The 21,589-nt window shown below is 43.3% G+C and overlaps 1 protein-coding gene across 1 annotated transcript in view; it reads left to right on the plus strand.

The window, feature by feature from the left end:
• The window catches only part of clip2 (CAP-GLY domain containing linker protein 2), a 31,548-nt gene extending 10,437 nt beyond the window's left edge, over positions 1–21,111 (plus strand). Inside the window, 17 exon segments of the mRNA XM_034605595.1 lie at positions 2,595–2,719; positions 3,703–3,916; positions 6,409–6,606; positions 6,701–6,804; positions 7,459–7,519; positions 9,499–9,603; positions 12,505–12,541; positions 12,544–12,602; positions 12,605–12,889; positions 13,613–14,188; positions 14,283–14,340; positions 14,580–14,663; positions 15,340–15,496; positions 18,253–18,412; positions 19,566–19,754; positions 19,943–20,002; positions 20,104–21,111. Of these exon segments, the coding sequence (XP_034461486.1) occupies positions 2,595–2,719; positions 3,703–3,916; positions 6,409–6,606; positions 6,701–6,804; positions 7,459–7,519; positions 9,499–9,603; positions 12,505–12,541; positions 12,544–12,602; positions 12,605–12,889; positions 13,613–14,188; positions 14,283–14,340; positions 14,580–14,663; positions 15,340–15,496; positions 18,253–18,412; positions 19,566–19,754; positions 19,943–20,002; positions 20,104–20,115 (2,484 nt within the window). The 3' untranslated portion in view covers positions 20,116–21,111.
• The last annotated feature ends 478 nt before the right edge of the window (positions 21,112–21,589 follow it).

A 21,589-nucleotide genomic window follows, 5' to 3' on the forward strand; every position in this document is an offset into this window, starting at 1 on the left:
TCTCCCATGTAATCTATCTCGCTGCGGTGGCTTGGACGTGCTGCCGTCCTCCGTCCTGCACGGCTGGAGACACAACTCGGCCCCAAACAGGAGTGAGACGAGCACAAAGAGAATAACTCCTCGTACACACTGTGCTCGGTGTTGAATTAAGTGAAAGTAGGACTCTTTATCTTCATTCATCTTGTGTAGACGTTATGTTTGTGGGTTGTCTCTCGTTGCTTCATTGGTCCGTCCATCCGTCCGTCCCACTCTTGTGAACACGATATCTCAAGAACAACGTCAGGGAATCCTGTCAGACTTGGTACCAACGTGTAATTGGACTCTTGGATTAACTGATTGGATTTTGATGGTAGAGGGTCACTGGTGAAGGCCTCACAAAATGGTTTTGGCCTCTTGAACATAACATTTCAAGTCTGTTTTTAGGGAATAGGTCACAGTGACCTTATATTATTATGAATGTAATATGTCAGGAGCACGTAGAGGGACTGATGCTGTGTTTGATGGAGACTTACAACCTTGTGGTGCCTGGTCCTGGTCTGGACTGATCCTGAGCCGAGGTCAACACTTGAATTTCTGGACAGTGCCTAAAGAGAAATTAGAAAACTTTTTAAAAGAGAACAGAAACATTTCCCAAAACAGCCTCAGAGGCTAAATACATGATTATATCATTGGCCACAGCCTCTTTTGAAGTCTTCTCTGACGCCTCCTCTCCACAAGCTGTGGACCTGAGGCCGTCTGCACAGTTTGTTGGAGGTTAAATTGAGCATTTTTCCTTCAGTGGGGTTGCATGTGATGCGTCCGGTGTTTATTTGGATATTTGGAAAAGCCACTGAAATGGCCGTGAGTCAGTGAAATGTTCCCGTTAAGCAGAACACAGTCGTGTTAGAATCAGTCGTGTGAATCTATTACCTCATTCCACCGTTGACCGTAAATAAAGATGGACGACGTGACAGCTCCACCAAAGTGAAGCCAGGAATGATGTCGTCATGACGTCATGCTGTGTGGTAATGCATCAACTCTCTCAATCAATAGAACCAGAGATATAATCTACATTGATTTGACATCAACCAGTCTTACATCATGAGCAGTTTATATCCACCGCAGTGTCTCTGAAACCCGGAGGATCCTGCTCCGGGATTTATCTCCTGCAGAATCATTTTATTGCAGCTTTTAGATTGGATTGGAAACAACAGGAGCCAAGATGGATGCTGGTGTTGACCCGACTGCCTCAGCACTGCTGGTATTCTGACACTGAGTCGCTGAGACATGACACAGTCGTGCTGACAGCAAACCGTCGCAGGTTACTGCCCAGTGACTCAACACTGTCTCCTGCACTTTCCTCTCTGGCCTCTATGTATTTACAAATAGCAGCTGGAAGTGGACTTTTTATTTTAAATGGTTCTTTACAGATTAAATAAACGATCGGTATCAAATTCTAATCTGTGAGAAGATGTTGTGGGAAAACATCTGTTGCTCCTTCTGTACATTCTGTACATTCAGTCCACATCTGCCTGGGAGTGGGATCACACTAATGTGTTGAGAGAGACCCTGTAAATGTAATCTATTACTGGTAGAGCTGCAGGGGAATTAAAGTAACTAGCTGGGAGATTTAAAAAACGAATGAGTAAACTTAATCAATCAGAGTGAATCAGTACAGTATCTTGCGTGGCTGTGTCAGTGTTTCATTTCTGTGACGGTGGAGGTTCCTCTCGGACGGTTTTCAGGAAACACTGAGATGTTTGAATCTCCGTCTCATGCATGTGGTCACCATGTGTGGAAGACATTCAGCAGATGCATTAGTCAGCTTTGCATGCTCGTTGACCCAAGTGGCTGCCTGTGTGTGTGTGAGAGTGTGTGAGTGTGTGTGTGTGTGCGTGTGTGTGTCTGTGTGTGTGTGTTTTAGACTTCCTAACAGGAAACCGACTGACTGAGTCTGACTGGGAAAACGTGTCAAGTGCAGATGTTGCACCTTGACTTTTATGAGCGAGCGCGGATGATTCACATTTTTTGAGTAACTCTATAAAGATACTTTACCCTTTAGCTTTAAACAAGCGGGGGGGGGGGGGGGGGGGGGGGGGGGGGGGGGGGGTGAGGCTCATGGCGTGAAACATCATGAGGGCCACTTCACAACAACGCACTGTTGGTCACATGACCAAGACTCAAGACGAGTCTCTACCCTCGGGCGCATCCTGACCCTCAACACACACACTTCACCTTAACAATCTATATGAACACATGTCACTGAAAATGAAATGATCTATACATATACGTCAATATTATTACGTGTGCAACAAGTTAAGAGCGATGACGTCATCACACAACAGATACATGTGATTATCTGGACAATTTGCAACATCGTCCTGGTTACTGAAGCAAAGAGGATCATGGGAAATGTGGTTTCATAAAACAAACTATTGTCAAAGTAAAGTTTTTTTACCACGTCTAATGTGAGAATGCTCCTCAAGCAGCTAAAAACATGATTTAAGAATCAGTGGTGATTATTCCTCATGAGCAGCTTAATGTGATGGATTTAAATGTTTCTGTTTTCTTTTTGTTGGTTTTTATAAATCTTGAGTTTCTCTCTCTGTCGCCAGGTCGGAGGATCAAAGATGGGGGTCATACGCTACATGGGAGAGACTGACTTCGCCAAGGGGGAGTGGTGCGGGGTGGAGCTGGACGAGCCCCTGGGGAAGAATGATGGGGCAGTAGCTGGTACAAGGTACACACACACACACACACTCACACACACACACACACACACACACACACACACACACACACACACACACACACACACACACACACACACACACACACACACACACACACGGACACGGTTCAAACTCCCCAAATTCCTTTGCTTTTGCCCCTAAAAGGACATCAACTCCTTCGTCTTTTCATGTGTTCGTCCATGAAATCCCACCGACCGACCCTCCAGGTCACAGCGGGTCTGCACCACTGGTCCTGCTTGTTTCTTCATGATGTTTATCACATTTATCGTTATTTATGATCCGCGATAATTCAAACCTCCAGGATTCACACACATTTTTCAGCGTCTGACAACATTCCCTCTCCCAGCAGACGTGGAAAACTGTTTAAAAACGGGTGAAATATTGTCGGCTCACAGACATTTTGCAGCGCGGCTGGAAATTTACAGCCAAGAATGGAAATATAAAAGTTGTCCAAGTCACTGATGTTTTTCATGTAGAAATCCAAATCCAGATGCACCCTTTGTTTTATAGTATATACCAAAGATTGAGTCTAGTTTCTAACCTGAGAGTAAAATTCACAAATAGGATTCGAAAAACCCAGAGAAGCTAATTCATGGCATCTACTTAAATAATGTAACACTACAGTAGTTATGTGTGAATATGTTTTTAAACAGACGAACATAATTTCTATTTCAAACTGGTCTTTTGTTCTGTAAAGCTGACGCTGACTGCTGTCATACTTATTTTTAAAGTTTTGTAGATAATTTTATGTTTTATTTAAAAGCTCTGCAGCACATTTACACCGGAAATACTTTTATAAATAGTATAAATACTTTTTTAAGACTACATTTGTTTCTTATGCTCAGAGATGTCACTGGAGGTATTTAATAAAAAATCTTAATACCCAAATTTAAAGACAAAGGGACCCTCGATTTAAGAAAATGTTCAGGTCTTCCTCTCTAACCCTCTTCCTCTCTTTCCTCTCTTTCAGATACTTTCAGTGTCTTCAAAAGTTCGGCCTCTTTGCTCCGATCCACAAGGTGATCCGCATCGGCTTCCCCTCCACCAGCCCGGCCAAGGCCAAGAAGAGCAAGCGTATGGCCATGGGCGTTTCGTCTCTGGTCCACAGCCCCAGCAGCTCCTCCATCAGCTCAGTCAGCTCCGTGGCCTCCTCCGTGGGCGGACGGCCGAGCCGCGCCGGACTGGTAAGACGGCTGCTCCGAATAACGTGTTGTTGATGCTTTTGTGCAGAGTTTGACGAGGAGGTGGACACCACTGTCCCGTCTGTGTCTGTCCTGTCCTCACCACGAGGTCACCAGCGGAGGTCACTGCACCAGGCAAAGAAACGATCCTGCACACGAGCTCCTGGAAAACCACAAATCTCATATTCACACATTCCAGTCGCTGGTAGCCAGAGTTTTTTATAGACTTTGGTCAAAACCAGGCTGTTGTAAAGATTCATGGCAGCTGGTTCAAAGTTACCGAACAGACATGACAGTGATTTTGATGTTCTCATCTGATTCTTTGCCTAAAAGCGAATAAGCGTTCGTCTGAAGGAAGGTGAGTGAGGAAGAAAACTAGATTTCCTGAAACCTCCTTCAAGGCTAAAGCTCGATCTCACCATGTTTCCCTTTAATACTTTAGTAATAGTAGTTTTTTCTACACTTCTAATAATAACACAACAGTTTTCTAACTTGCAGCTCCATTTGCCAGATGCACGCTCAAAGTCACAAAGTTGTTACCGTCCATGAAGACAGTCTGATCTCCTGCTTCAGCTGCAGTTGAACGTGCAAGTGACACAGACCTCACGCTTGTACCTGTCATTCAGAATCTGTTCAGAGCGATGTCAGTGTTCGTGCGCCATAGGTTGAATGAATTGTGTGAATTCCTCGATTCGCTTCCTGATTCAGATGCACATCCACATTTCCCTGACTCATGACACATACTTCTTCCGAGTTTCATTGAAATCCATTCGGTAGTTTTTGCGTAAATCTGCTGACAAACAAAATGAAAACACAACCTCCGTGCTGGAGTAAATACAACAGAATTTCAAAGAATTAAACGAAAGCAGGTTTAAACTGCAAATATTGGACATGAAACCTAGAAACGCAGTTCTAACCAGAAGATATCTTTTTGTATTGTTGTCAACAAAATTTTAAGATACAATACATTTTAATTTATTTCACTTTTCACAATTAATAAGTAAAAGAAAAAAGTAAAACCCATCCAGTTTACGTGCCTTTTAATACTAAAGATGTATGTTGGAGTTTCTATTAGTTATTAACTCTGGCTGCACCTGATTAGAGACAAATATTTAAAAGTTTTAAATTTCATCAGGTGAAAACTTAGCTCTTTAGATTTGCACAGAGGTGAATGATGAACAGGTTCGTGGTTCTTCTCTCTGAGCTTCTGGATCTGCAGCAGGTTGCAGAGCTGCCGTTCTGCCTCCGTCTCTGATTCACCGTCTGAAATCTGCAGCCGAAGGAGAAATCACGAGATTAATGTCCTTAACTGATGCTCAGCAACAAACAGAAGCGATCAAGACATCTCACATCGATTGGAGCTTGTAGTTTGCGAGCCAGGTCTTGGACCCGAGGACACTCCCCTTCACTTTGCTTGATTGTTGGCAGCGGCTGATCCTCTGGAAGTTACCAGGCCGGTCACGCAGAAACCTCCTGTCAGTCATAACGACCTGGAGCCTTCATCAGGAGAGAAGCCAGCGTTCCTAACTGTCAGGCACAGAAATGATGGTTTACAAAAGGATCTCTTCACATCACACGTTTAACAGTTTAAATACAGACACCAAGTCAGGTTCTGTAACTTAAAGATTCTGAAATATCAATAAGACCAGTTCTTATTGGAGCTAAACACAAAATCAAGAATCACTTCAGTGATCTTCATGTATTTCTGCTGTTTCTATCAGAATCTGAAATCATGTATGAATCAGAAAATCTACGTTCACAAAAAAAGTTATGATTCAAACTTAATGAATCTCATGCATCAGGCAGGAATCCTTTTAAAAGAGCGAACTCTAGTGGCCAAAGAAGATATTGCAGTTGTTATTACAAATATGATGCTGTGCTTCCCAAGTATTTTTGTTTTTTTTGTGAAGCACTTTGAGCTTAATTTTATGTATTAAATTTGGTAAATGAATGACATTTATTATTATTATTCTCATTATTATTATATTTTTGACAGCACTTGCATACATCGCCCATACGTCCATAAATGGATATACAAGTATAATATCATTATTAATGCATGTAGGAGCTACTTCATTAGTTTGATATATTGTGATTATTATTATTTGTTATGTGTGTGTGACAGTGAAATGAGGTCTACTGATTTTGCCTTTTGATGATCATGAAATAATGAATCTGTGATCAAATTAAAGCAAAACTTTGTTTAGTCAGATTCAAAGAACAATTATTTTAATCATCAGAAATCATGAGTCTGATTTCGACCTTCAGAAGTAAATCCTCTCATGTGGAGATCACAGAATGTTTTCCCATGATCGTGAAATAAGAAATTATGACTCATTTGTGTCCGACTCACTTTTATCCTTCCTTGTCCCTATGTACCTCAATGTCTCTGTATTCCTTCCTTCCCTTTATTTTCCTCTCCTTCTTAACCCTTTAAATATTCCTCCTCTCTTCTCCTGCGTTTCCTGACGTCTTTCCGCTCTTTCCTCACTTAGTTGACGGAGACGTCGTCCCGCTACGCCCGGAAGATCTCCGGCACCACGGCGCTGCAGGAGGCGCTGAAGGAGAAGCAGCAGCACATCGAGCAGCTGCTGGCCGAGAGGGACCTGGAGCGAGGCGAGGTGGCCAAGGCCACGAGCCACATCTGTGAGGTGGAGAAGGAGCTGACCGTCCTCAAGACGCAGCACGTGCAGGTAGGACACTCGTCCAGGGATTCATACAGTCACAGAACACTGGAGTAAACTCTTGTTAGGTTTAAGATGTTTGATCTTCTTCTCCTGTCCACAGTATGTAACAGACAATGAGAGCACCGCCCAGCAGGTCAAAGCCTTATTGGCCAGCACGCAGAAAGATAAGCTGGAACTGTCCAATCAGCTTGAAGAAGAGAAAAGGTAAAAATCACTCAAATCTAAAAGGAATATTTCAGCATTTTGGAAAAATGTGCCTTTAGTTTTCCTCTCAGACTGCAGGAATGTAACCCCCGATTTGACCCCCAGAGAATCTGTTATTAACAATCCCCAATCGCCCGATAATTATCAAACATGTTTGATATTTAGGATTTGAAATCTGAGTTGGAGGAACAGCTGGTCGATATGTGGCAGGAACACGAGTGTCCTCCATGACCCGTCACAGCTGCACAGACGATTAATGACAGTTAAGACGTCACCTCAAGAGACAGGCTGTGTTCACTGCATCTATTTCTCATCCAGACTCGTTTCTACTGCAAATCATTATTTTACCGATTTGTTGTCACAGGACTCCGGTTTCCATCGTGTTTTTGTTTGCACCTTCTTCCTCATGACATCACGTCGGGGAGGTGACGTGAGCTGGTGCGTCGCCGCCTCTGGAGTGATGATCCTAATAATATCCTGCAGAGTGCGAGTCCTGTCATCAGTATCATTACTTTTCATTGTTACTGGGACAAAACATGTGATCACAAGACAGTAAAGTTTACAATCTGAACAGTCAGAGCAGGTGAAGACACAAATGAAGGATTAGTCAACAGAACAGAACTGATCCTCATCTCAAACGTCTTTAATTCACAGGAAAGTTGAGGACCTGCAGTTCAGAGTCGAGGAGGAGTCCATCACCAAAGGAGACCTGGAGGTAATAACCAGCAGGATTTCAATCTATAATCCATCAATAATCGAACATGTGTATATTAATCTCACTAATTCACAGCGTTTTCTCAGTAGTTTCCATTTTTAATGCTGTAATAACACAGACGGCATCGTCGGTATAATTCAAACCCTGGAGACGGAGACAAAAAAGACCAATGTCCCGTGTGTTTAAACATGCAGAACAGATGAGGATGTGTTTGGGAAGATGATGTGGACTCGAACCCCTCCGAGCAGTTGATTGACGGCCTCGGCGCTCGCCACAGCAGCGGGACAGAAACATCATGAAAGGAGAGCAGCCTTTCGGTCTCCGCATGTTTTTGGGACCGAATTCAAACAAACTGTGAGGCTTTAAGAAAACCCACAAATAAATTGCTGACTTCGGTGAACTCGCATCCAATTTTTAAGCCGGGCAGGAAAGTCTGGAATCCATTAGATAAAGTAGAGCGTCTGTCTTCGCTGCCGAACGTCCCCGGAGAAAGAAGCTGGATGGAAGGTAAATCTAATTTGGTCACTTCTTAATACGCATCTGGTCGGCCACTGCACTTAGCCGCCAGACGTATGCACCGACAAACACGCGCTTGTGATTCCACATTCTGCAGTGAGGGGAAATCTCTCAGCCTGAAAACGAGAGCACGACAGGAGGAGACAGATTATCTCAAAGAAACTACACATGCAGTCGCCTGCTGTAAAATTCCAGCACAATGTTCCAACTGCACGGAGGATTTGCCCAGCGATATATTCCCAATGGTTTGTGAATCCCGTGAAAAGAAAAACAACCAGTGGAGCTCAGGTCTCCAGCAAAGCCTTTAAATTCTGCACCAAATCCATCATGTGTCGTTTGGACTTATTTCTAAGAACCAGTGAAGAAACTCACAAACTGTTTCTTCTTCACTGGATCCACGTTTTCCTCAGCTTGTTACCGTGCAGCGGCTGGAAAAAATCCTAACCCCCCCCATTGTACCACGTTTAAAAATGTGCTACCTCTGGATTTTTTGCACATCCATCCATCAGGCTGCTTATCCTGTGAGGGTCGCAGTGGGGGTGCTCACGTCGAGTGGCCCCTGGACAACGATTCACACCCACACACTCACACCCATGGTCAGTTTAGAATCTCCAATTAACTTAGTGCCAATCTGCATGTCTTCTCCATTGATTGTTCCCTCGGAAATCAGTGGGAAAAAAACCATATCTAACAAATTTAGATAAGGATCCACACCAAATATTAAATGAGTTATTTCTTGGCTCACGTCTCATCCTTCCACCAAGTTTTGTGGAAATCTGTCCGGTAGTTTTTGCAAAATCTTGCTGACAAACAAGCAACTGAACGAACATAAGGTCCCTGGTGGAGGGAATGAAGTGTCTTGGTGCTTTCTAACATCTCTTCACTGTCTGTGGCACCGTCCCAAGCATAACTATCATATCAAATAAAATATGATATGATCAAATAATCCTGGATCTGCCCCTTTGTCCGGATCCACACCAAAACAGGTTCTTCCCTGACCCAAACCAAATCCTTCCATCAAGTTTCATGGGGAATCTGTCCGGTAGTTTTTTGCGTAATCTTTCCGAAACAAGTGTGAAAAGAAATCCTTGTTGTCGTAGGTAATTAATATTTCAGTGAAAGAAAACGTAAATGAATGTTAAACACATCTTTACAGCAGTTGGTTGCTGGAGTTACGTTGTTTTTCACCACGATAACTTTAAAACGCATCTTCTCTCCAAGTGAGTCGAGGGTCTGAAATCAAACTCTCTCAGTGGGTTCTGAGGGAAATCCCTCCTCTTCCTCACATCTTCCCATCATGTGATCAGCTGGGTTCTCGCTCAGCGCCGCCGTCCACGACGCTTCATCCTCTGTTGACGGTTGTTGTGATCTCCACCATTGCCCCTCCGATCTCCACGGGTCCTCTTTCCCTTTGAGTCTGTCTCTCTCTCTCTCTCTCTCTCTCTCTCTGTCTCTCTCTGTAGACACAGACGAAAATGGAACATGCCCATATTCGTCGGCTTGAGCAGAGTCTGTATCTCGAAAAGTCGAGAGCAGAGGCGCTTCACAAAGACTTAGAGAGGAGGAGGGTAAAAAGAGCACCGGCCCATGTGTCTGCCTGCAGCTGCTGTTCTGTGTGGTTCTGCTCCCGTTTGCTTCTTTGTTGATGGAAGAATAACTCACATCTATAACTTTAACACAGGTCAAAGTCAAACTCCACCTGTTAAAGCGAACTAGAGACACATAAAGAATCATTTAACATCCACGTTTGGAGCCCGACAGATCTGAACATAACTATACAGAATAAAACATTAAAACAATGTGTGTATAGAGCAATATGGTAACTGGAAGAATTGCATTTTACGTTAAATTAAGTTTATTTTCTTTATTCAAGTTCTACGTATTTTGGTTATGTTTATATATTGAATATAAACATCTTAGGAATCATTGTTAAATTATTTATGTGTGTATCAATATCTGTGCACCAAAAATCCATATCTGTCGGGTTCTGCAAAAGTTAAAATATAAATATATATATATATAAAATCTGGATCAACGTCTGTTCTGATGCTACAGATACAGAAATAAGATAAATTCATTTTTATGTATCTGTGACATTATATAGGCTGTTTTTTTTCAAAAGGTTAAACATTTTAAATATCTTTAATATTCAAGGTTTTACAGTTTTAAGTCAACAAATCGTATGAAAACAGAAGAATAAACTCATCAGTCCGTACTCACAGATTCCCTCAGCTGCTCGTGGCTCCTTCTGAAAACATGAATCTTTAAAAAATGGCTCCTGTGACCAGTAAACTCTGCTCAGTTTCTTTTAGAGAAATAAAGAAATAAAGTCTGAATAATTCAAGACAGCTGGGCTCTGCTGTGTGGAGCAGATTTTGCTCAATTAGAGAAAGAAACGGTGAATTTTCACCTGCGGAGCTTTGTCCTATCAGAGAAATATCTTTAATAAAAATAAGTGAACTAAATAAAGAAGTAAGAAACGATGATGCTTTACGGCTTCAGGCGGCACAGACGATACCATGATCGGATCAGTTTATTGTCTTTTCATTGGATTTGTTGAAATAAGAAACTTTTCTATATCACATCCTGTTAAATATAAGTTGTTATATTATTTATAATGTACTTAATGGCTGCAGATCCTCAACATGACACTGATAGATGGTTATTTACCTTCCACGAGGTTAGAAACATGCAAATCATTCATGCACTCCGACCTAATCTGCTCCTCCCCCCCCCCCCCCCCCCCACCCCCCCCCCCTGGTTGTGTCGCTCCCACCTCATGACCCTGTGTTGCATCGTCACCCTCGACCCCCCCCCCCCCCCCCCCGCAGCAGCGACAACATCGGCTGCTTCAGCTTCTCACGTCTTCTGTTGCCGTAGCTGGTGGTTGATTGTCTTTTTGTTTTTCGTAAAAAGAAAAAGTTGCCATTTTGGATCCGTTGCCAGCTGCACTGCTCAGATGCCAGGACTCATAACAGTTTGAAATAACACCCTCTGGGTTTTTTTTTACAGGGGGATGAACGTCCCTCAGCTCCCGATAATTTCTCAGCACTTATCTAAATTGTCTCTAAATTGTCGCTGGAATTCATCACAGGGGGGGGGGGGGTTTCAGATGAACGTTTTTTCCAGGCAAACGATCACGGTAATGCACGTTTACAATCAGCGGAGGAGTGCGGGGGGGGGGGGGGGGCGAAGGACGTCCTCTGCACCGCTCGGACACACAATCCTGCACTTCAGAGCAAAATGCCTCCTCAATAACAGACACTGGTTTCACCAAATCAAAGCCCAACGAGCCCGCGCTTTTCAATTTTGCAGCCATCATGAGCGATAACAAAGCACTTTGAGTAAGGTCTGCTTCTGCCAACAGGGACGAGGCTCTCACGCTGCAGCAGCCTTGAGGTTGGGTAAGAGACCAGGTGAAAAACAGATTTGATCTTGTTCTGGCTTTGATCCGCCCGCAGAGCTATTCTCAATTCTCGACTTCGAATCGACTTCTGCTGTCACGGACATTAACCTCGCATAGATCCTCTCCGACTCTCTCACTCCTGTGTGCTGTGCTGTAATCTGAATGCTGTTCGGTTCTGCGTCTCTGATACGCATCGAGCAGCAACTCGGAGGTCTGCTGGATTGTTTTCCCAGATGGTTGGAAGTAACATCTGTGCACCGTGCAGCAGGTCCTCCTCCTTAATCTCTTCTTTTATTATTTTGATTGGATTTGAGTGTGTGCAGGATGTTTGCAGATGTGTGTGTCTGTGTGTGTCTGTCGGTGTGCTGTGTGTGTGTGTCTGTGTGTGTGTGCGCAGTGTCACCATGCGGAGGTTTGCTGTGAGCTTTATTATATTTGCTTGGCTGCTTCTAGATGATCAGAGAATGGCTGTGCTCTCCTCTCATCTTCCACGTCTGTGCACAAACACTGAGCCGCTCAAATATTTGGACAGAGACACGTTGATCCTTTGGCTCCTCGGCTTCGTCAGTTCGGATGAAAACGATACAGTGACTTTAAATAAGTCTGTTACCTGCTAGATTAGCGAGACTGGATTTGAAAGTTCACATGATTGATTCTGTTGTTATAGAAGTACAACAAAATGAATCATAGCGACAGTCTTTAGATGAAACTCAAATTCAATTTTGTGTCCTGTTTAAGTATTTAGTATTTAGTTTATTTCAAATATAACAATTTAAGATATATCTTCTCATGTGTTAGTCTTTATGTTGTCTCGTATCTCAGGAGTTCAACAGGAAGCCAGAGTCAAAGTGTCGCTGTCCACTTATGTTTGTGTTGTTTCCTCCACTGAATGCACTGGATTGTCTTCAGTCCTTGCGACGACCTTCAGATTGTTTCCTGTTGATTTTCCGTTTTTTTTCTTTTCAACCTGATTTTCTGCTGTCACCTTTTCTTTGGAATGACGCCGTTCTGTTGCAGGTTCTCCACGCTGTGCAGTGACGGATGTTCCTCTCTTTGTCATCAGCAAACCACCGTGGAGGAGCAGAGTCGCATCATGCATCTGGAGAGGAGCTCACCCTCAGGAGAGCGGACATCAAGAACCTCAGGCCCAACTGGGAGGAGGGTGCGACTCCAGCTCGCAGCAGCCCGGCGACGGCGACGCCACCGCCGGCTCCGACGCCCAGCCTGAGACCGCCCTCCTGCGCCAGCAGCTGCTGTCGGCCGGCCGCGAGCACCACAAGGAGAGCAGCGAGCTGAAGGAGAAGTATCAGACGGAGTTAGCAGCCAGCCAGCAGGAGGTGGACTCCCTGAAGACGGTGGTGCAGAAACACATCCAGGAGATTAGTGAGCTGAAGCAGAAAGTCCAACTGGCCAACAAGGAGAACGTGGACATGATGGACACCTGGAAGGTATTCTGCTGCGTTTACCTCCGTCAAATACAAACAACAGCAGGAGGCTTCTTTCTGTGAATGAGTCATGGACGTGTGTTCGCTGACCTGCCGAGATGTTTGAAATGCAGAAACTAGAAAGTCACTCAGTTAGAGCTCAGACGTTCACGAGGCCCAACGGCTCCTTTAGGAAACTGATTTAAACTCACTGGGTCCAGATTTATATTTGGATCAGCACCAAATTACACAAACTCAATGAGATGCATTAACATAAGATCTCATACAATAACAAAATAGACCATAAGATACAATATGATCACATAAGATCAGATAATATACGATTAGATAAGACACAATAACATAAGACATTAGTTCCACATCACAGAGGTTTTGCCATATATCACTTTTTAGGAAAATAGAAGCATCAGTAAAAACCTAATAAACAAGTAAAAAACACAATTTAACATAAGAAAATATAAAGACTATATAATATATGTGTCGTATAAACAGGATAAATAGACTGAAAATTGGATTGCACATAAAAAATGTTGAAATATTGAAATGAGGGATTCAAAGTGTCCAACAAAACTTGGCTTACAGTAAAGAAAAGTCCAGACATTTTTTTTACTTTGACCAAGGAAAACTAAACAATAATAGATTGTAAACAAAAGGTTTAATCTGAATTATTGTTTTCCTTATATTCATCCAGTGCAGCGACATAATCCTCCTCATTTCCCTCCGCAGACTAAATTTGACTCTCTAGTGAGCGACCACCATCGATCTGTGGACGAGCTGAAGGCCTCGCTGAGCAGCAGCCACGACGGTCCTGAAGGTCAAGAGCAGGATGCCCAGGAGCTGCGAGCCGTCCTGGAGAGCCTGAAGATGGAGCACCAGCTGGAGACGGAGAATCTCAAGGCCAAGCACAAGATCGAAGCTGCGATCCTGACCAAGGAACGCGAGGACCTCTGCTCTCGTCTGCAGGAGGCCAAGGAGCAGCTGGCGGAGGGCAGCCACACGTGGAGGGCGGAGGCGGAGGCTAAAAGCGGGAAGCAGGCGGTGGAGGAGGCGACCGACAAGCTCGTGAAAGCGGAGCAGAGGCTGGCGGAGATGGAGACGCTCCAGAAGGAGCAGGGCAGGAGCACGGATGAGCTGAGAGGGAGACTGGAGCTGTCGGAGAAGAAGATGACGGATTATCAGGCTCTGCAGAAAGCTCAGGCCGAGAGCCAGGTGGAGATCCAGAAGCTGGAGGAGAACCTGAGGGTGACGGCGAACCAGCTCCAGGCCATCCAGGCCGACCGCTACACCCCCCGGGACGCTAACGTGAGTCGCCGAAGCCAGAAGTCCAACCTGCATAGTTTGGAATAAAGTCTTTGTTTGAATTTCCGGTTCAACTCTCCTCATCTTCCTTTTTCAGGTGATAGAAGATAATGAAATCTCAGATGAGAAGATGAAGCTGAAGCAGAATATCGAAGGTATCACAGTCCTTTTATGTTTACAAGCTGCTGATCATAATGTGTATTTATACATGTGAGCGTTGCAGTGAAATGCATTTTTCTGAATTCTATAATTTAAAGGAATAATGTGACATTTTGGAAAGTATTCATATTCCAATTTTATATTCAGAATAAACCTGTATAACCCTCAAGAGGAAGGAAACACTGGAAAACATCATCAGTCTCCTTCACAGTCTTGTTTTCTCCTTTTTCCTCAGAAACAATGGAGAAGTTGTCGAAAAGGGAAAAAGAAGTCACTACTCTCACTTCCCAGGTCGAAGGCCTCAAGTCGCAGATGGGAGGTAAATGTCCTTTTTCCAGAACGTGTCCACGAGCGTCTGTGACCTTTTCCAAACTGTGACGTCGGATGTTCTCGTGCAGGTTTTACGTTGAGATGTGAATCTCTTCAGAGGGATTCTGTCTTTTCTCACAGTGTTTTTGGTTTATTTTTAAATCGTGTTTTTTCTCAGGCAGTTTGAATTTTAAACAGACACGTTCATTAGTGGGTATTAGTGTTCCTCTCTTTGTACCTGTGCGTAGCGCCCGTACGTGTGGTGACTGCAGGCGTCACTTTACTCTCCGCCGTGTCCCGCCGAGTTCAGTGCACAGACGCTCGTCTTCATCTTCGCCTTCTGCGTTCTTTTAGTGTCACAGAGAAAACCTGTCAGCCGGCTGTCGTCGGCAAAGTAAAAGATCCTCCACATCAAAGGGACTCAAAACGAGCTCAGATCGTCAGAACCGACGAGCTCTGAAGAGCGGAGGGCGAACAAGACGTACAACGTGTGATACGAGTGAAGAAGAGTTGTTTTAGTTAACTTCATTTGTTTGAGTGTTCAGATAATTGAGTTTTACAAACAGCCGACTTCATCTGCACCGTTCAAGAACCTTCGGAAATAAATATATTAACACAAACCCTTAAAAAATGTCCTTAAATATGCGTAAAAATCCACCGTTGTGTTATTTCCCTCTCGCCTCCAGCGCTGGAGGGAAAAGTTCGGACGGGGGAGAAGAAGCTCGACGCCCTGGCGAGGGAGAAGATCCGCGTGGAGGCCGAACTGGAGTCCATCACCAAGAAGTCCCATGATGCCTCTGGGCAGCTGGTCAGCATCAGCCAGGACCTGCTGAAGAAAGAGAGGTGAGGTCACAAGGTCACGTCGACTTTACAATCTGCCGCGGCGCCTTTCGGATCATGGAAGTCCGTGCACGACGTAATGACCAATAATCCATCATATTATCAATTTGGTAATGGACACATTCTGGGAACCCGCGGGCGCTCTTTGGATTTTTATTGCACATGTTGTCAACCTGAACAATATTGTTTGAATCATGCTGTTTAATTCCCTAATGTTTCATCTCGTTAAAGTCGATGTTGGGGGGGGGGGGGGGGGGGGGGGGTCAGCTTCTCAAGGAGCTTGAACATCAGCAGGAACATGAGCGTCAGGACACGTTTTCATTCTGTTTACAGGCTTTATAGTAAAAACACTGTAAAAAGTAATTAAAGTAAGTATTAATAGTAAGTACTTAGCATTCCTCATGATAGTATATTAAAGACATGTCAGAAGAATATCATTAATATGCTGTTGAGTATACATTTAGGCCTTAATGATATGATAGATTAAAATCTAGGTATTGTCATATCATGAGTCGCTTTGGGAATATTCAAAATAAATATAATATTACATTATCGATTATATTCAAGAGTTTAAAGTGTGTTGAGCTCAGTGAAGATTATTAAACCTCAGGAGAGACGACATGGACACAGTATCTAGGAACATTCACACAGTCTCTGTGAATAATAATAATATGATGACGAGACACTTCCACTTGTTGGAAGCGTAACTCAACGTTAACATATTATCAACAATTTAAAATCTTATGGCAAATGTTAAAGATGGTATTTGCCTTTTTACACAGTTATTTAGCTTTTTTGAAATTCGTTCAGAGTCTTGTTTTGGACGTTCATCCCACGTTCGCTCTTATTTTAGCTGCTCAGGGAATTATAGGTATTTTTATGAGCTAAGTTTCCACTCTGCTCACCAGCTCGTTGCTCAGTATCTGTGGTTGTCCTTTGGCTCTGGTGAGGTAACATGTGACGAGGATTTTCACTGGGTCAGGAGAGGAAACAGAAATACATCAGCTAAACGACTCTGAGAGGAGCTGTAGAGTCTGGTGACGATGATGATCTGTGGATTCCTGACATGGTCGGTAGTAAGATATTGATCGGTGCAGCTTTATGATGAGTTTGACGAGTAGGATGAGTATGATGAGTATCCAGTCCTCCTCAACCCTGGAATATGGAATACGGAGCGATGGATGATGGTGGTGAGGATGAACTGAATGTTTCTCCTCAGATTTCCATCAGAAGCTGAGGATATTTGTCAGCTTTGCACATATAACGCTTGTTTTTTTCCGACTGTACCACCACACTGATGTGAAACTAGAGGTCTGACTCTCTGGGTCTCGTCCTCTTGAGGGAAAACGATGAAGACCTGTTTGTCACTGACTGAATTCGTTGTCTCTGGCTCACGATTCAACGTCACAGCTTCATGTTTGTTGCTCAAACACTTCCAGGATATATGCAATAAAACTCTGATAAGTTTGTTTAAGCAGCCGAGTGCAAACAGAAAAGTCACAGAATCCTCGTAGAGCTGCAGCTTCCTTGTTTAAGTCCGAACACGCTCACGTTCAGACAAAGCATTTCTCCACAGTGCCGTATTAACTCAGATTGGCCTAATTGTATTACATTATTGGCCAACTTACATTACACCGCTCCTGCATTATTGATGGTGATGATGTTAGTAAAAGCTGCGAGGCACTAAAAGTAAGTGCCGCTGGCTGCAGCAGAACATCTCTGTGCATCATAACTGCAGCGATTACGATGCACGCTATAAAAGTATATTCCATCCATTGAAAGATTCAGTGGCCGACTCGCTCTGAGTTATTGTTATTGGATGAAATGATCATTTGGTTTTTTCGTAATGTCACTGATGTTATTTCAGTCCGTGACATGAGTCCAGGAAAAGGAGCGAGCGCATCGCCTCAGTAAAGAATACGTTGAACATGGTTACACGTTTTTTATCTCATAAATTCTGTTCATAATTCAAGAAAGACGATAACCAGGAAGTCACCGTCGAATATGACACGTCACAGAAAGAAAAACACCTCAAAAATTCATTTCGTGTTTGAGGCAGTGTTGGAAAAAAAGAGGAAAAATAAAATCTCTTGTCATTGCTTCAATAATCAATTTTATTGATTGATTTTTTTTCTGACCACGTGGGGGCAGCAGAGCTGCAAGCTATAAGCATGACGCTGACACATGATCTCCTCATTAACGTGATTGATGCATTAAAGTGACACATCCTGCTTCCCTTTCTTTTTAATGCAAACCCATTTGATGCATTATTCATATGAAAACATCCATTAGAGCAGCTTGAATATATGTTCAGCATGAAGACAAATGTATATATGTGTGTATATATATATATATGTGTGTATATATATATATATATATATATATATATATGTGTGTGTATATATATGTGTAACTGGCTGCAGGTCAAAAATCTGCCCTGTGTATATGTAGTTGATGTGAAACTGCACAGCTTGACTCTAGGAAGGAGGCGTCCGTCCACCCTCACATGTACAGAGAGCGAAGCCGCCTCCACGCTTCCCTCTGGCCAGACAGGCCGACATGTTATTCTTATAATGGGCTGCAGAGCTTTTGAATAATAATGACCTTTGTGCAAGGTCTCAGCTCATGTGTTCCTCATAAAATAGCAGAGTTTCACAGCTTCTCTGCAGCGAGTCAGAGACACCCACAGAAAATGGCTTTGTGTTTCTTTTTCTCAGCAAACACTCAAGGTTTCTTCTCTCCTCTCGTTCTCCCACCAGGAGCCTGAATGAGCTGAGGGTGCTGCTCCTGGAGTCGCACCGCCACTCGCGGGACATGGAGAAGGACCTGAACCGAGATCTGCACAAGGCCGAGTGGAAGGTGAAGGAGCAGAAACTCCAGGACGACATCGGGACGCTGCGAGAAAAACTCCTCCTGCTGGTAAAGATTAGAACAGAGAAAGGCTGCATCGCTAACCTAACTCTTTATTTGAGGTTTATCAACCCCGACAGTTCATCATCACAGATTATAGAGACATTTATTCCTTATTAATCCACTTTCAAGCTGTTTTATTGTCACTTATTCCTCAGAAAGTCGAGTTTAACAAGCAAAACAGGTTTAAACTGACCCTCAGAGACAGGTTCTGGTCATAATGTGTCTGCTAATGAGCTTATTGGTCGTTCTACTAGGAAATGAATAGATATATTAAAAGATTCTAGTTTTTAAAGTAAGAATTCAGGCTTAGCATCTTTTCTACGATGCTCCAGTTATTCTGTTCTTTCTATAAATCTGGAATATGTTTGACTGGAGTTGATGCCGGAGGTGAACGTGCACAGACCTTTCGTCCCTTTTAAGGGTTAAGTTGCAAAAAAAAAGCAGGATCCTACATTTTCCCATTAAAGCGTCTGTTTTTAGACTCTTCCCCCCCGAGGCAAACAACCACATCATTCAAACTCCACAGCAATAAATTAAAAATGCAATTAATTTCACTACAAATGAAAAATGCTATAGCTGAGATAACCCTGTGACATCACCAGGGAGTGATTGAGAGCTACAGAAAACATGAAATGTTCATCGTACAGAATATGTTCACGTTCACATGACAAACATGTTGCTTTTACTTTATAAAAGCTTATCAAAGGTATTAAATTGTTCACATAAAATATATTTATATCCATGTTCCAATCAATAAACCAGATTCAAGATGTTAACAATGTGTAGTAACAAAAGTTATACACTAATAGAACAAGGAATGGATATTATATAATATGTGGATAATTATCTGTGGTTTATTGGTGAGTGCATATAATAATTGCTCCACAATAATGCCTCAGTTTAATTATGCAGGTTTCTAATTGGTGGAAATGGGTGATATCAACATTAGTGTTAAGATGAAGGAGCAACACAATGTAAACAAGCAGCATTAACTGAATATACGACTAATTAAATTAATATTCAGGTCTGTGTTCATACAGAGTTCAGTGAATATATGAATAATGTAAAATCATATATTTCCCAGATGTTACTCACATGTATATCTTAGTGTGAATAAATGATTTAACGGCAGATTTTTGAATTGTGACCTTTTCTCCAGAGTCGGGAACGAGCTTCACCCGACCACCGGCGCTACTCCATGCTGGACCCCTCGGTTCTGGACTCGGAGGTGAACCGTCTGCGCCAGCGGCTGCTCGGCACCGAGGACGCCCTGAGGAACGCCATGGACCACAACCAGCAGGTGGACCAGCTGGTGCAGGCCATGCGCAGGCATCCGGACAAAAGCCCGGTAAAGCTGCAGGGAAACCTTTAGCAGAGAAAAACAAAACTAGAATTGGGTAAAAGAATGTGGTACGATGGAAGTGTTTTGATTCAAAGGAAGCTACTGTAGTTAAATATCCTCTCATCTGACTTTCTGTGAATAGAGCCTTTAAATCCTTTAAATCCTATAATGATTTAATATTTTGTTTCTTTCAGGCACATGGCGCCAATTCAGCCAACGGGATTCATCATCACGAGTCAGGCAGCACTCGAGATGTTGGTATTAGTTTGTTGTTTTGTCCTTTTACCACGTTTAACATCATGATATTTTTAAAAACCAGTCGGTATTAACAGGTTTGAACTTTGTGCCTTCGCAGGATCAACACTGATCCAAGCAGCAGAGACGAAGCTGAACTGAGACGTGCGGAGGTTCGTCCGAAAAAAAAAAAGGAAAAGTCGTCCAACATTTTCTCTCCTGATCCCCGCGACGGACGCCTGAGCAACATTTCAGTTGACAGTTACAAACCAAAACAGCAAATCTCTATCTCCAGTGAATTTATGTGTCGTTGCAGAAAGCACCTATTAGCCAATCCAGAAGGCCGCTTAAAGTTCTATACAATATAACCAGGAAACGGACGAGACGAGGACGTGGAGAGATATTCCGCCATTCGGCAACTTCTGATGATTTACAGTTAGAAAGTTTTAAATCCACAAGTTGCCAGGGACATTTGACAATTCAGAAAACAAGACGGCTGACGGACAACGATGTGAGGACTTGGGTCTCAGTTGCTTTGTTTGTTTTATTTATTTTGCGTTTTTGCTCCTCGGCTCTGTAATAATCATCCGTACTGTGGGCGAGCCGCCTCGGCCGCTGACGCCGACTCCATATCTGACGAGAGGACTGGAAGCAAAGTCTTCTCCAGCGTCCACTCTCCTGTTTTAGTGCTAATATGAAGGTGACCTGTATTATTGGAAGTATTAAAAACTAAAACTTCACCCGAATGTTTTTAAATCTAAGAGACAAACAAGGCAGTTTTGGAAAAATTGGCTTTAAAGCAACTTTTATTTCATCCTTGGTTGTGATGAGTTTGAATCTCCGACTGTAAATAAAGACGGACGACGTGACGGCTCCCCGCAGCCGACTTGACTTTTTTTTTTGTGTTGTCCATGTCCCATTTGTTAACGTGGAGGAGGTGGGGTGTATGACCTATACTGCAGCCAGCAGGGGGCGATCATGAGGATCTGGCTTCACTTTGAGGGAGCTGTCATGTCGTCAATCTTTGTTTTGATGATGATCCAGCTTTAAGATCTTTGTACACCAAGCCCGTACTTTTTGTCTTTTAATCCGCCAGCCAATAAAAATCCTCACGCACAGAAACCTTGAACACTGAGTCCGATGTGTTTTATTTCTCTATTTGTTCTAAATAAAAAATAAACGCTGGGTTCATCCGATCCTGAGAAGCCGTCAGGAACAAGGCGATGGCTTTCAGGACGTCGGTGTCCAGTTCGCTACGAGACCAACATTAAAAAGAAGGAAACTAAATTCTGTGAAACCTGTTCCCAAAACGGGTGAAAGTTTCGGAGTCGTTCCGTGAAAACGTGCGACAAATTTCGGACAAAAAATAAGAATTTGGTGAGCAAAGACCTTTAGAGCTGATGCTAAATTGTCTTATACATTAGATATAATGTAATTATGGACGGACTATGATGATGTTAGAACCAATCCTCTCTTCAGGTGGAACCAGAAGCTGTGTCTCAATTCCGGGGGCTGCATCCTTCGGAGGTCGCGGTCTACCCGGCCCACGGAGACGCCCCCCCTCAGGGGCCGAACTGAAAGGAGACGTTGGACAGGACGAGGTTTTT

The sequence above is a fragment of the Hippoglossus hippoglossus genome, chromosome 14, assembly GCF_009819705.1.
Source record: "Hippoglossus hippoglossus isolate fHipHip1 chromosome 14, fHipHip1.pri, whole genome shotgun sequence".
NCBI lineage: Eukaryota > Metazoa > Chordata > Actinopteri > Pleuronectiformes > Pleuronectidae > Hippoglossus > Hippoglossus hippoglossus.